At 33.6% G+C, this 16,368-nt stretch overlaps 1 protein-coding gene across 3 annotated transcripts; it reads left to right on the top strand.

Moving 5' to 3' along the window:
* The first annotated feature begins 24 nt into the window (after positions 1-24).
* LOC138309431 (dolichyl-diphosphooligosaccharide--protein glycosyltransferase subunit STT3A) lies at positions 25-15,585 on the top strand. Of its 3 annotated transcripts, XM_069250625.1 has the most exons (15): positions 25-154; positions 740-881; positions 1,372-1,554; positions 2,159-2,304; positions 2,865-3,062; positions 4,373-4,483; positions 5,848-5,928; positions 6,383-6,539; positions 7,461-7,613; positions 8,064-8,311; positions 10,020-10,208; positions 11,179-11,295; positions 11,632-11,734; positions 12,193-12,381; positions 14,929-15,585. In XM_069250625.1, the coding sequence occupies exons 2-15, from the start codon at positions 767-769 to the stop codon at positions 15,072-15,074; spliced, it is 2,136 nt and encodes a 711-aa protein (XP_069106726.1). In that variant the 5' UTR covers positions 25-154; positions 740-766; the 3' UTR covers positions 15,075-15,585. The 3 variants fall into 3 exon arrangements, with proteins under 3 accessions (XP_069106726.1, XP_069106728.1, XP_069106727.1); XM_069250627.1 differs by lacking the exons at positions 25-154; positions 740-881; positions 1,372-1,554 and adding exons at positions 1,603-1,625; positions 1,659-1,678; XM_069250626.1 differs by lacking the exons at positions 25-154; positions 740-881; positions 1,372-1,554 and adding an exon at positions 1,705-1,769.
* The last annotated feature ends 783 nt before the right edge of the window (positions 15,586-16,368 follow it).

Here is a 16,368-nt window from a genome sequence, read left to right as displayed (position 1 = left end):
TTTTAGTGTTCAAACCTAAAGATCAATCTTAAAATATATTGATATACAGTTTTAAACAGATATTAAATTTAGCTTTACATTTTCCATAAACTTTTCAGCCAATCAAAATTCACGTTTCAGTTTGCAGGTAGTCTGAGTTTGGTCAAAACACCGGGTAAGAAAATGAGTTAAGATTTAGTATTTCTTTGCAATTTTAATGCAATGCATCGTCGAGATTATAATGCCAAACTGATATTGAAATACTCATTGAAATGTGTCAGTTATAAACTCGAATTATTGGCAATAATTGGATGTCGGTTATGTAAACCGGTTTTGCCATGGATGCACACGTGCTGATGTGGCAACTCTGGAGAAACTTTAACTCCGAGTTTCTCATATGAATACTTTAGAAAAGCATGCATGATTTGAAAAAAATACGTCGGTTGTACAACCGTTTTTTTTGTATTACAGTTCAGATAATGTAAAAGGCAAGTTAGGCAACTGGTGTGAACTGATTGTTTCAATCATAATTTGGGGGTCCAGGGATCCTTCTAATTATAAACCCCTAATATCCGGATAAAATAGGATGGAGTCTATGAGATTCAAAAATATATATTATATTCCCTTGCCTTCAGAATAGTCATAACAATTTTTTAATTTGGTTAAACTTAAATATGAATTGAACTTAAATATGAATTGGAGTTAAGAGCTAAACTAAAGATTCAGAAAAAAGTAGTTACAAAGTTTCTACTCATTACAGTAACAGAACAGTGAGCATCGTGCAGTAATGAAGACCAGCAGCAACAGTCCCGTTCCCGGGATGTCTTGGATTCTCAAGATGTCTCCGGACAAGCAAGACACGCTACTCAAGATGTCCATACTTGCTATTGCTGGAATCTTGTGTAAGTTGAATAATAAAAAAACAAATAAACCAAATCTTGTTTGAAAACACTTATGTTTCAATCCATATGTTTTCATGGTCTTTTTACTTTAAATTTAATCATTTTCACATTGGCCAATTTAAGAAAAGTATATTTATTAACCATGGCTATATATTTCCTGTCCCTAATTGATATGGAGTTTGTGACATCATATGTTTGCAAATATTTTTGATTTTGTTATTTAATTGTAATTTCCCATTCAACTTCCTTCCTGTTTCATACTAGACTGGAAGTATATACAGTGGGAAACATGAAAACTTTGACTTTATATTGTCTGATCTTTCCTTTGAAGGAACTATCTTGATAAAGCAAAGAACAACTTATACAATAAACCCCTATCTGCTATCATTGACTTGTTTCATATATAAACATATTCCTTGTCTCTAGATTTTTCGAGAATTTGAAACTGTAACAACAGTTAAAGACATTTATCTTGATTGTTCTTTTAAAGCTTTTTCCACGAGGTTGTTCTCCGTGTTGAGATTTGAGAGTGTGATCCACGAGTTTGATCCATACTTTAATTACCGTACGACACGCTACCTAACTGAGGAGGGATTTTATCAGTTTCATAACTGGTTTGATGATCGGGCGTGGTACCCACTGGGCCGTATCATTGGTGGCACCATCTACCCAGGTAAGATAGACTGGTACTAATAAATTATAAATATAAGATGATCGGGCGTGGTACCCACTGGGCCGTATCATCGGTGGCACCATCTACCCACTGGGCCGTATCATTGGTGGCACTATCTACCCAGGTAAGATAGACTGGTACTAATAAATTATAAATATAAGATGATCGGGCGTGGTACCCACTGGGCCGTATCATCGGTGGCACCATCTACCCAGGTAAGATAGACTGGTACTAATAAATTATAAATATAGGATCCACAGAAAACATAAACATCAGTTATATATGGTTAATGATAAAATGATTTAACAACTTCGAAAACAAAGTGAAAAACTAATGCCATATATAGCAATCATAGTTGGTAATATTTGTGCGGACACTATTTTCATGGTCCATTACATGTAATTTTTATGCCAAATCCCAAAATTTGTTTAAAGTTAATTTTCTTGTTTTAAAAACAATAAATTGCAGTAAGATCTCCCAAGAGTTTAATGTTTTGTTTTTATCAACTTTATAAGAGAAACCAACTAGGTGATATTCCAAAGTTGATATTAAGTAAATACTCCTCAAACTTCTCTGACAATTTCGTGACTTTTTCGTATGCCAGGTTTGATGGTGACCTCCGCTGCCTTGTACCATGTGATGAACTTTTTCCACATCACGATTGACATCAGGAACGTGTGCGTCTTCCTCGCCCCTCTGTTCTCCAGTCTCACAACACTGGTCACCTACCACTTCACAAAGGAGCTCAAGGTTAGTCGCATATAAAAGCCAGACCAAGTATATTGTTGTCTAAGCCTTTCTTGAAACAGAGAAATAAGAAAAATAAAAAAACTTTTCTTGAAAAGAGAATTCCTGCTATCAAGGACAGATAACTCCTGATTTCAAGGGTGAATATGCGGACAGATAACTTGTGTTCTTATGAGAGCAAACCTCTTGTACCACAAGGGTGTTTAGTAAAAGGTTGCCTTTTTGCATCATCATGGTCAACTGAGATATATGTATTTGTATTATAATTGAAAATTTCATAAAATAATTTTGTTTTGGTCATAAATCAGAATATAAATATAATCGCATTATAAGCCACTGGACTAAATCTGCTCTGTTAAAAAAATGCAAAAACTTTGTTCTGTATGAATTTATGGACACAGGGTTAATTATGTTTATATCTAAAGATATTTTGGTAACTAAGAAACCAAGTGCGACATGCGAGTGATGCAGCCCATAAGGCCTTTTTTATCACCTGGGTAAGTCCTCATTATTCTTCCTATCCATTGATTGGTTGTGATATTTGTACAATTTTATCTGAACAGGACGCCAGTGCAGGTCTCGTAGCGGCGGCCATGATTTCCATTGTCCCAGGTTACATCTCCCGTTCCGTGGCTGGGTCCTACGATAACGAGGGTATCGCCATCTTCTGTATGTTGCTGACATACACTCTATGGATAAAGGCCGTGAAGACTGGTTCTATGTTCTGGGGATGTCTGTGTGCTCTGGCCTACTTTTACATGGTACATATTGGTATATAGACTGGCCACCAGATCCTGATAAGTTGCAGATAAGACTTTCTCAGCAGAGTTCTTTACTAGATTATCTCCCCTAGTTTAAAACTTAGAATCAGGCATGTAGTAGAGACAAAAATAATCAAGCCAAATTTTAATGATTCTTTTTAATATTCTAGATACTGGTGGTCTAATTGGTATATAGTATATTATGTTTTTGCATATTACAGAGTTATCCACCTTGTGTGTAGGTATTGATTGTGACATCATCGCTCACAAAATAATGACGTCACAGTGGGAAACGTACCCGCAAGGGAGGTAACTCTGTAGTATTCAAATACAGAATTGTTCAGTTTTACACATTTGTATGTATTAGCAAGCTAACACTCTGTACTCTGCCTGCTTGTGGCGATGTCCAATTTACAGTCTTGCTAAAGTGAACGGTCAACTGGTCACCTCTTTGACCTTGGCTAACTGGCCAGAGGTCATCATACCAGCTGAAACAGCTTTGAAAACTACCATATTTTCCAGATTATAAGTTGTTACTTTTTCATCTGGAAATTTGGAAATTATATGCATTGGAAATATCATAAAGATGGATAATATAAGACTCTTTCATATGTGGATATGAAGGATAGGGATATTCTACCCCAGGGCTTTTTCTCACTGCGTTGGGAATAGGGTCTGTGGCTTTGAATATGGGGGAAATGGAGTGCAATAACCAAGATTTGGGAAAATTATGAAATATAAAATAAAGCATAACAATTAAGATTTTTTATTTCCAGTGTAGTTTATATACTTTTTTGAAGCCAATTCACAAATATTTAAAGCCTTAACCAACTAAGTTCATGCAATATTTTTGGATAGTTTTCAAGAAACTTTGATTTTGGGAAATTTTAGGGTTGAATTGGGAAAAATTTAGAGGTTTTATCATGGGGAATGGGGTCGAAATCGGCCCCAAATCATGCTGGGGAAAAAGCCCTGTACCTGAGGTCACAAAATGTTGTAAAACCCGAGGCTTGCCAAAGTAGTGGACCTTTAAAATTTATCTGTTGAAAGACATTATTACATTGTGATTCACAATTGAAAATCATAAGTTTTACTCGCCAGGTTTAGTAGTTGAACAACAGAATAATGTGGTGAAACTATTTTAAAAGAAGTACATGACATGAAAAAAGTAACCGTGCTATATGATGGCTGATATGACATGATTTAATAGCTGATAAAATTTTATTTTCACTAATAATTATTTAACATTTTGACAGGTGTCGTCCTGGGGAGGTTACGTTTTCACTAATAATTATTTAACATTTTGACAGGTGTCGTCCTGGGGAGGTTACGTTTTCCTCATCAACTTGATCCCACTCCATGTCCTCGCCCTGATGATGACAGGACGATTCTCTCATCGTATCTATGTCGCCTACTCATCTGTAAGTAATCTAGAGAAAGTTTGTCAATAACATATTCAGTGAATCCTTGCCCAAACTGTCTGGATTGCAAGTTTCCGGACTGACAGATACAGTTTACTAAGCCTATAACCAAATCTGTTCCTTGATATTCACATTTACTGTCTGACATGGAACTTGCAATTTGTGGAAACGTTTTGTTGATATTGTGTCATACAGAGTGTTACGTTACCTTATAATAAGACTCGGATTTCAAAAAAAAGAAAAAGAAAAAAGAAAAAAGAAATGGATTGAGAAATGAATTGAATGTAATAGCACAGAAGATTATTACTCCTGTTTCGATTTATTATTTATTAGTCTTTAAACTCAAAGTAAACTTTTTGTTGATTTTGTGAGATACAGTACGTATATATACTGTGTAGTTAAATTTCGCGGATGTAAAATTTAACGATTTTGGATAGACCTGTGAATTTAGGGAAATTAAAACTCCTGTGAATATCAGTAACTACACAGTACATGAAAGACTTAAAAAGTAGGGCTGTCACGGGTACTAAATTTTGTCCCCGGGTACCCGAATTTTAGTACCCGACCCGTACCCGGGTACTCAACACAGATCTACTGCTTTTGTAAAAAAAATTGGTTACGTTATGTTTGCTGTTCGGGAAGATCGGTTGATCGACAGAAATTCAATGAAATCATATGTAAGTTCAGTAAAGATAGCTTCAGTCGTTAATTGTCTACTTCATTTCTATTGGACATTCATTATTGATAATGAGCTGCCGTAAAGTGTCTGTCTAACCAGCGTGTCTGTAGCATATACCAGTCCGAGAGGAAATGTTTTTGCACATGCTCAACAATACAACGGGAAACCTTCCGGTCTTCATTCGGACAGTCTCTAGTGATATCGGATATGACTATAGTGTGACCTATTTGAGAGCACATGTCCGTCAAGTAGATTGTTCTCGCATCAAAAATAAAAATTGTAACAATGTTGCATGTGAGAATGTTGTGAAAAGATAAGGTGTCATCCTTGGTGAGTGAAAACAAAACAAATGAGTTGGATTTTGTAATACTTTTAATATAAGTTCTAGACTTGTTTACGTACATCCAGACGAATTGTCCTATTTTGACGGGTACCCGGGTACACATTTTTTGACCCGGTTACATCCCCAACCCGACACGTAACCGGGTACTCGGGTACTCGTAACAGCCCTATTAAAAAGAAATATATAATGTAATAGTACAGAAGACTTTCACTCTTTATTGAATTTTACATTAATTTGATGTTTAGTCTCAGTCACAGTCAACACTAATGGAGTTATTCCCAAATCTTTTGTATGCTTAAGTGTCTTCATGCATATACCTGTTACTTTGCTTTCACTCTCTAGGTGTACTGCCTGGGTACCATCCTGTCCATGCAGATCTCCTTTGTGGGATTCCAGCCGGTCCAATCCAGTGAACATATGGCCGTAAGTTCTCTCTAAGTAATAATAGCATTTTTATAGTGAATTATTCTTATTCTGTGTACGGTATGCATAGTTTCTCTGTATTGAATGTTGCATAACTATTTTATGAATGCAATTATGTAGTTTTCTCCAAAATTATTACATTGTAATGTGTAAATACTCTAATTAGACAAACCATTGCTATGAAACAATGTTTTAATTGATGCCAAAAAAGCTACAAATACAATAAAGACAATATAGTAAAACTTTTCCTGGTTATAACGTAGAACTTCCCATCCCTCATCAAGCTTGATGTAAGATGTTTGTGATATATATATATATATGTGACAGACTATGCTTATAACGAACAGAAGCAATTTTGTTGGTCCCGAGAGGTTTGTTATAATCATGTTTTTGTAATAAAACTATCATAGTTTCTGTGTAATTAGTGATAAGGTGTAACCGTGTTATATTGCAGGCGTTTGGAGTGTTTGGCCTGTGTCAGATCCACGCCTTCGTCGACTACATCCGATCCAAGCTGACATCAGAACAATTCAACACTTTGTTCAGAAGTATCATCCTTTTAGTTGGAATCCTGGGAACCACAGCTGCCGCCATCGCTACAGCAACAGGCAGTATCCTTTATCGAAAAATAATTCAATTTTGCTTGTTACGAGCATGTTCATTGGCTTAAAAATTTACTTTATCAGCCCATAAAGGAAAAAATGGTGTCACCGTTTGTGACGTTGCTTCTGTTTGGCTGAGATGACGGTGTAATGATTTCATAGGCAAAAGAGTCCCAAAATGATTTTTGAGTATTGAAGAGATTATCTTTAGTAAATTGAATTATAAAGATTAACTTGAATGGATTTTTAATAACACAAAAATCTGAGTGTACTCTCATCATAAACCGCTTTGCGGTTTATTTAGAGTACACTCAGATTTTTGTGTTATATCTACATAACATAAAAAAATCCATTCAAGTTTGTCCTTAAAAAAACAACACCTTCACGGGAAACAGAAATTATATTAAGTAATGATTCTTATGAATATATCAAAAGCTATCTGGTAGTTATCATATGATTATTGATTTTGTTGAAATTCCCAAGGTTTCTCTGATACGGAAAAAAATTCCTGGATTCCTCTGCTCTGCCTCTTTAAGGAACATTTGTTTATTGCTAAAGAAGTCAAAATCAACCGTTCTCTCATGTTCTGATTTAAGCTTTACAAATAATTAAGAATAATTGACCTAATTTTGAGTGGATATAAGTATGTATTTGCAGAGGCCAGAGACTGACATTTTTGTTCGATCTGAAATTAAACAAATACATCTTTATATTTCATGACATGAGTATTCTAATGCTGTGTAAGAAAACAATATTATCAGGCTGTGCTATTTGAGCACATCTTCACTTCGAATTAGAGAGGTTTAATTGATAAGTTAATCATTAAAATGAGTTAACACAATCACCACACATACATGGAGGAGTCTCCATTATATACTAGTAAGTTGATAAAACAGAACAACTGCCAAATTTAACCTTGACTGTGATAAGAAATCTCGCCCTGGACCGGTCGTTTCTACTCCCTCCTCGACCCATCTTATGCCAAGAACAACATCCCCATCATTGCCTCTGTATCTGAACATCAGCCGACAACATGGAGTTCCTTTTACTTTGACCTTCAGCTTCTCGTCTTCATGTTCCCAGGTGAGTCAACAGATGTCAGTAGATACATCTACAATCAGCATAATTATGAAACTCATTGATAACAAGATTAAACTCATTTACCCCTAAAAGACACATTTGAACTCTTCCATTTTAAAGACTGAAAGAGTCCATTATGAATTTTCAGGAGTTCATGAGTTTGTGATTTTGTTTTGAATAGTTTATATTCTAATAAAGCTGATGTTAACCCTAATGATTGATCTTCAGATTATCAGAGAATTAAGTTACCAGTTCTAAATCAAATTTTTATTGTCGTTACAACCTTTAGAAACAATCATACTAAACTTGTCGCTCAAATTATGCAAGTTGAAGCTTCATCTATTAATTTATTTAATTGACCTTTCCAAAACAAGTACTAGCAGATGAGTTGCCTGGATAAGCATTAAACATTTATACCAGTAATTATTATTTATATGTATTATTATACAACAGTGGGTCTCTACTTTTGCTTCTCCCACCTGACCGATGCCAACATCTTTATCATCATGTACGGAGCCACCAGTATTTACTTTGCCGGGGTCATGGTTCGTCTGATGTTGGTCCTCGCCCCGGTCATGTGTATCCTGTCCGGAATCGGTATCTCAGCCACCCTCACCTCGTACATGAAGAATCTCGACATCACAAAGAAAGCAAAGAAGCCTAAAAAGGGAGAGATTAGCAACTATCCATTTAAAAATGAGGTAAGGGGGGATAACCAATTATCTCTCATGGGAGGTAACCAATTACTGTCAGGGGAGGTAACCAATTATCAATAAGGTCGGGGAGATAACCTACTATTCATTAGGGGAGATAACCAATTATCTCTCAGGGGAGGTAATCAATAACGGATAAGGTTGGGGGAGATAACCTACTATGCATTAGGGGAGATAACCAATTATCTCTCAGGGGAGGTAACCAATTACGGATAAGGTTAGGGGAGATAACCTACTATTCATTTTGGGAGATAACCAATTATCTCTAAAATTAGGGGATGTACTTTACTATTAATTTAGAAATAAGGTTTATATACCCATTTGTCACAAATCCAAGTCCATCTCTGATTTTCCCTCCAGAAATTACGATTTGGGCATTTTCTTTTGAGAATATAGGCGTAAAATAGCACGAAAACATTTTTCTATTACTTCAATGCTGGACGACAACAATGTTCACAACCAGGAACCAATCTAGGTTTTAGGGGAAACTTCACTTTTTCAAAATGGGGAAAAGTTTGACGAAATATAGGGAATTTGAATCTTCTTATTTTGGTCCAAAATTTAATTCATTTTGACGAAAAAGTACTGTAAAACAACTAATTTTATTTTTAGATTTAGTAAAGCAAGATTTTAAGCTCAATTATGAAAAATTTGAGTTTATTATAAAATATGCAGTAGCTGTAAGATAAATATGAAGAAATTTGCAATTAATAGTCTAAAAAAAATTAATGAAAAATAAGTCACAGGGGAAATTGTGTTACAAAAAACGGTCATCTTTTAGCTTCAAATGGGGAAGTTTAGGCCAGAGAGGAATTCATTGCTTGAGGGGAAATTTACCCATAAACGGTAATAAATCAGATAGATTGATCCCTGACAACACAAACCGCAAGCTAACACTCTGTACTTTGTCTGTTTGTGGCAATGTCCAATTTAAAGTCTTGCTATAGTAAATGGTCAACTGGTCACCTCTTTGACCTTGGCTAACTGGCCAGAGGTCATCATACCAGATGGTACACTTTATTTATAAAATGTCAAATCAAAACAGAACATAATCTTTCTAGAATTTCCACTGTAGATATTGAATAAGGTTTAATTGAAAGCATAGATATTTTCAACAATTATGCAGAATATTTTCCATGCATGGTCATGAAAATAATAAATGATGTATAAACCAGATCCTGAAATTTTGAACCCCAAATATATTTCTGGTTTTTATGTATAAAAAAAAGAGGTAGATATATATGATAATGTTCATTTTGAGAATTCCTTGTCCGTATGTTTGTACCAATTTTATGTTGAATTCTATTTTAGGTGGCGTCTGGCGTCGTTATAATGTTAAATTCTATCTTAGGTAATGTCGGGCATTATGCTAAAATGTTGAATTCTATTTTAGGTTACGTCTGGCGTCGTTATAATGTTAAATTCTATCTGAGGTAATGTGGGGCATTATGCTAAAATGTTGAATTCTATTTTAGGTCACGTCTGACGTCGTTATAATGTTAAATTATATTTTAGGTAATGTCGGACATTATGCTAAAATGTTGAATTCTATTTTAGGTCACTGTCTGACGTCGTTATAATGTTAAATTATATTTTAGGTAAATGTCGGACATATGCTAAATTTATTCATTTTAGTGGCTGGTTCGTGTTATTAGTGATTATTTAGCGTCTGGTGTAATGTTGAATTCTATTTTAGGTGGCGTCGGGTGTCGTATTTATGATCACCGCCTTCCTCATCACCTACACATTCCACTGTACCTGGGTGACCTCGGAGGCCTACTCCAGTCCATCCATTGTCCTGTCAGCCCGGGCTGGTGACGGCGGCCGCATCATATTCGACGACTTCAGAGAGGCTTACTACTGGCTGAGACACAACACTGCCGAGGTATGTGTGTGATACATCATCACCTTCGCTAGGTTTTCAGTGGGGGGCTAAACAGCTTTAAATTACCACCTTTATTTTTGCTAGTGATCCCATACGCCATTTTTGAGATCCTAGAATGATATGGGTAAAGTACTATTTACCGTCGATCAATCCTGCCTTAAGGTGATTATGACATCATCATTTGACATGTTTTTTGTGATGTCATTATCACCAGAAGGTGGGACTAATCAACAGTAAATAGTACTTTACCCAAGTCGTATTGGGATCTCAAAACCCCTGTATTCAGTTCCCTTTCAGTTTGATTATTAAATTTCCTTGTGTTTTAAACTTCATAGAGCTATATATGCAAATGTTCACTAAAATATTGAAACCTGAAAACTAACAAAATCAAAATATGAAATGAAATAGCCATAAATTCCTGATTTTAAAATGTTGTTAAAGCTAAATTTATGATTCCTGATAGCAACGTGTGCTTTGTGAAGCTGGTAGCATTTCAATACCACCTTTGTACACTTGCTAAATTAACTCTGGGGCAATTCCTGCTTGATAGAGAATTATTCTATGGAAGCATCAAGGCCCCTGAAACATTTATACATTGATAATAACGTAAAATAGCAAAAATATTAGTATAACACAACATATTCATTCATTTTATGTTAAAAATTCTATTGTTTTCATAGTTGCTAGGGAACTGCAAATATAAAAGCAAAAAATTTTTATATAATATTTCTAAACGTACAAAAATATTTTTTAATCTCAACCACTGAAATTACCCACAAACATTTTGTTTAAATAGAGTATATCTGAAGTATGTTTGTTTTAACGTGTTTATTTCTGATATTGGTATTAAGTGTGATGATGTGATTACAGGATGCTAAGGTGATGTCGTGGTGGATTAGGGTTACCAGATAATAGAGTATGTCTGAAGTATACCTTATATAAAATATTTTGTGTGTTGATTTTATTACAGGACGCTAAGGTGATGTCATGGTGGGATTACGGTTACCAAATAACGGCCATGGCTAACAGGACCATTCTGGTGGACAATAATACATGGAATAATACTCACATATCCCGCGTCGGCCAGGTAAGTTAATTCAATTTTGTCCTAAGAAGATATTCATGTGTTGGCCAGGTAACTATTTATAGATCAGGTACACCCTTAGATAGGTTTTCTGTATCTATGAAGCAAAACAATTTCTAATATAACGTCTGAAATACTTCAAATAAAAGTGTGGTTATCAAATTTCATTGTAAACAACAAGAATATTCAACGGTTCATTTTATTGTGACAAATATTTCAAAATATTACAAAATATCTTTGCAATAAATATATCATCTCAAAATCAACCCCGCATTTAATATATTTGATGATTAATGATACATAATTGAATCAGCTTATTTTTGTGTTTTTCGTTTTCAGGCCATGTCGTCCACAGAAGATAAGGCCTATGAAATAATGCGTGAATTAGACGTGAATTACGTCCTCGTTATATTCGGTGGACTAACAGGATATTCATCCGACGGTAAAATCTTACTCCTTCTTATCATGCTCAAAATTCCTCTCTCTCAAAAAAAATTATATAAAAAAAATTACAGATGAAAATTGCCATATTAAGTGTTAGAATAATTTCCTTGTTTATTAAGACACGAAGCATATATATTATATTTCTAAGACATACTGCAGAAGCCCTCCACCTCTGGGTTGCTAGTTCGAATCCCATGAGAGGCAGTTTCCAGATATGACTGCTGGTTGAAGTTTTTTTTTTGCCTTTCGCTGGCTTACAGCACCTATCAAAAAAGCTATCACATCCTTAAATGACCCTGGCTGATAAAATATTCAAATTGTTGGCAAATCAAAGTTGAGGCTTGTAGAGATTGGAGATGGGGGGGGGGGGGGGGGTCTGTATGGGTGATATATATGGCATTGTACAAATTACCTCCCTTGTGTTCAAATGACTCAAGATATTGTTGTGTTCTGCAGACATTAACAAGTTCCTGTGGATGGTGAGGATTGGAGGTAGTACAGACCGAGGGGCCCATATAAAGGAGTCGGACTACTATACACCACAGGGGGAATTCCGTATCGACAAGGACGGCTCACCCACCCTCCTTAACTGTCTCATGTACAAAATGTGTTACTACAGGTTCGGCTCTGTTTACACAGAAGGAGGTAAGGATCGCATGTAAACTCAAAAATCAAAATAGTAAGGATCGCATGTAAACTCAAAAATCATAATAGTAAGCTTAAGGATCGCATGTAAACTCAAAAATCAAAATAGTAAGGATCGCATGTAAACTCAAAAATCAAAATAGTAAGGATCGCATGTAAACTCAAAAATCAAAATAGTAAGGATCGCATGTAAACTCAAAAATCAAAATAGTAAGGATCGCATGTAAACTCAAAAATCAAAATAGTAAGGATCGCATGTAAACTCAAAAATCAAAATAGTAAGGATCGCATGTAAACTCAAAAATCAAAATAGCAAGGATCGCATGTAAACTCAAAAATCAAAATAGTAAGGATCGCACGTAAACTCAAAAATCAAAATAGTAAGCTTAAGGATCGCATGTAAACTCAAAAATCAAAATAGTAAGGATCGCATGTAAACTCAAAAATCAAAATAGTAAGGATCGCATGTAAACTCAAAAATCAAAATAGTAAGGATCGCATGTAAACTCAAAAATCAAAATAGTAAGGATCGCATGTAAACTCAAAAATCAAAATAGTAAGGATCCCATGTAAACTCAAAAATCAAAATAGTAAGGATCGCATGTAAACTCAAAAATCAAAATAGTAAGGATCGCATGGAAACTCAAAAATCAAAATAGTAAGGATCGCATGTAAACTCAAAAAATCAAAATAGTAAGGATCTCATGTAAACTCAAAAATCAAAATAGTAAGGATTGCATGTAAACTCAAAAATCAAAATAGTAAGGATCGCATGTAAACTCAGAAATCAAAATAGTAAGGATCGCATGTAAACTCAAAAATCAAAATAGTAAGGATCGCATGTAAACTCAAAAATCAAAATAGTAAGGATCGCATGTAAACTCAAAAATCAAAATAGTAAGGATCGCATGTAAACTCAAAAATCAAAATAGTAAGGATCGCATGTAAACTCAAAAATCAAAATAGTAAGGATCGCATGTAAACTCAAAAATCAAAATAGTAAGGATCGCATGTAAACTCAAAAATCAAAATAGTAAGGATCGCATGTAAACTCAAAAATCAAAATAGTAAGGATCGCATGTAAACTCAAAAATCAAAATAGTAAGGATCGCATGTAAACTCAAAAATCAAAATAGTAAGTATCGCATGTAAACTCAAAAATCAAAATAGTAAGGGTCGCATGGAAACTCAAAAATCAAAAAAGTAAGGATGGCATGTAAACTCAAAAATCAAAATAGTAAGGATCGCATGGAAACTCAAAAACCAAAATAGTAAGGATGGCATGTAAACTCAAAAATCAAAATAGTAAGGATCGCATGGAAACTCAAAAATCAAAATAGTTAGCTTAAGGATCGCATGTAAACTCAAAAATCAAAAATAGTAAGGATGGCATGTAAATTCAAAAATCAAAATAGTAAGGATCGCATGTAAACTCAAAAATCAAAATAGTAAGGATCGCATGTAAACTCAAAAATCAAAATAGTTAGCTTAAGGATCGCATTTAAACTCAAAAATCAAAAATAGTAAGGATCGCATGGAAACTCAAAAATCAAAATAGTTAGCTTAAGGATCGCATGTAAACTCAAAAATCAAAATAGTAAGGATCGCATGTAAACTCAAATATCAAAATACTTAAACATATTTAAGTAACTTAAACGGATAAATGTAAAACTCAAAATAAAATAGTAGTAATGTTAAAATATAGTCAAATTAAACTGTCTGATCAAAATAAAAATTAAGTTAAACTTAAACTGTGTAATCAAAATAAATATAGTCAAATTTAGACTGGTCTGATCAAAATAAATATTAGTTAAGCTTAAAACTCAGTGTAATTAAAATAAATATAGTCAAATTTAGACTGTCTGATCAAAATAAATATTAGTTAAGCTAAAACTCAGTGTGATCAAAATAAATATAGTCAAATTTAGACTGTCTGATCAAAATAAATATTAGTTAAGCTAAAAACTCAGTGTGATCAAAATAAATATATTCAAATTTAGACTGTCTGATCAAAATAAATATAAGTTAAGCTAAAACTCAGTGTGATCAAAAATAAATATAGTCAAATTTAGACTGTCTGATCAAAATAAATATTAGTTAAGCTTAAACTTGGTGTGATCAAAATGAATATAGTCAAATTTAGACTGTCTGATCAAAATAAATATTAGTTAAGCTTAAACTCAGTGTGATCAAAATGAATATAGTCAAATTTAGACTGTCTGATCAAAATATATATTAGTTAAGCTAAAACTCAGTGTGATCAAAATGAATATAGTCAAATTTAGACTGTCTGATCAAAATAAATATTAGTTAAGCTAAAACTCAGTGTAATCAAAATAGATTATAGTGAAAATTTAGACTGTCTGATCAAAATATATATTAGTTAAGCTAAAACTCAGTGTGATCAAAAATCATATAGTCAATTTTAGACTGTCTGATCAATTGGCTTATATTACCAAATTACTATCCAGTTCAGTGGCGAATAATTTAAGAATTTGTATGGATATTGTTTATAAATACATCACAATGACTTTTTTTTCTTTTCAGGAAAACCAACTGGTTATGACAGAGTACGAAATGCAGAAATTGGAAACAAAGATTTTGAACTTGACGTTCTAGAAGAAGCTTATACCACGGAGCATTGGCTTGTCCGTATTTATAAAGTGAAAGATTTGGACAACAGGGGACTGTAAAAGTTTTATTATAGTATATTAATGTTGTATGTATTATTATGATGATAAGTGAAGCACTACAAATGTAGTCTCTTAAGTATTGAAGTATGAGCGCTTTTATAAATCCATAAAAGATATCTTGAGAGTAGGCTTTGATACCATGTCACAAATCGACATATTTTTAAATTCAGCTTTTCACCTGTCATAGTTGATTATTACCTCCAGTTGTTATTTAACAATTACAGATAACAAAAGTTATATTAAGAAACTGAAAAAATGTATTTTGTCTCATAGTTGCTTCGTCAACTTGATACCTTTACAGAAATGTATTTATGGTTGTAGTTTATGCAGGTCCTCAAAATGAAAGTAGAAAAATATTAAAAATGAAATGTCACTGTGCGAGTCGAAAGCTAACTTTTAATTTGAAAGAGTGCTGGCTATATTCTTGATCCTTGTCATTACAGATGCAACATATTTCTGATAAATGATAGTACAATGGAAAAAAAAATACTTTGATAATTATATGAAGTGCAAATACAGGTACATGTAGGAATTTTCTCTGTACTGTATGTCATCTTGTACCGATTTATTCTGTATAGAATTTTGTTATGGTATTTAAGTTGTGTATGAGAAGAAACATGACAAATAACATTTAATCATTTACTGCTGTTTGGAATAATCATGTTATAGAAATGTGTTAAAAAACTGCTGTCAGACATTGTATTTGTTTTGTTAACATCATCTCTGTTTTTACTTCCGAGTGCTATAGGCCTAGCTTTAATCAGCAAATTATTAAATATCGTATATTAATGTTGTATGTATTATTATGATGATAAATGAAGCACTACAATGTAGTCCTTAAGTATTGAAGTATGAGCGCTTTTATAAATCCATAAAAGATATCTTGAGAGTAGGCTTGATACCATGTCACAAATCGACAAATTTTTAAATTCAGCTTTTCACCTGTCATAGTTGATTATTACCTCCAGTTGTTATTTAACAAATTACAGATAACACAAGTTATATTAAGAAACTGAAAAATGTATTTTGTCTCATAGTTGCTTCGTCAACTTGATACGTTTACAGAAATGTATTTATGGTTGTAGTTTATGCAGGTCCTCAAAATGAAAGTAGAAAAATATTAAAAATGAAATGTCACTGTGCGAGTCGAAAGCTAACTTTTAATTTGAAAGTGTGCTGGCTATATATTCTTGATCCTTGTCATTACAGATGCAACATATTTCTGATAAATGATAATACAATTAAAAAAAAATTACTTTGATAATATATGAAGTGCAAATACAGGTACATGTAG

This window comes from Argopecten irradians, chromosome 15 (assembly GCF_041381155.1).
Source record: "Argopecten irradians isolate NY chromosome 15, Ai_NY, whole genome shotgun sequence".
Taxonomy (NCBI): domain Eukaryota; kingdom Metazoa; phylum Mollusca; class Bivalvia; order Pectinida; family Pectinidae; genus Argopecten; species Argopecten irradians.
The sequence above is the reverse complement of the archived record's forward strand: the minus strand, read 5'-3'. Positions and strand labels throughout refer to the sequence as shown.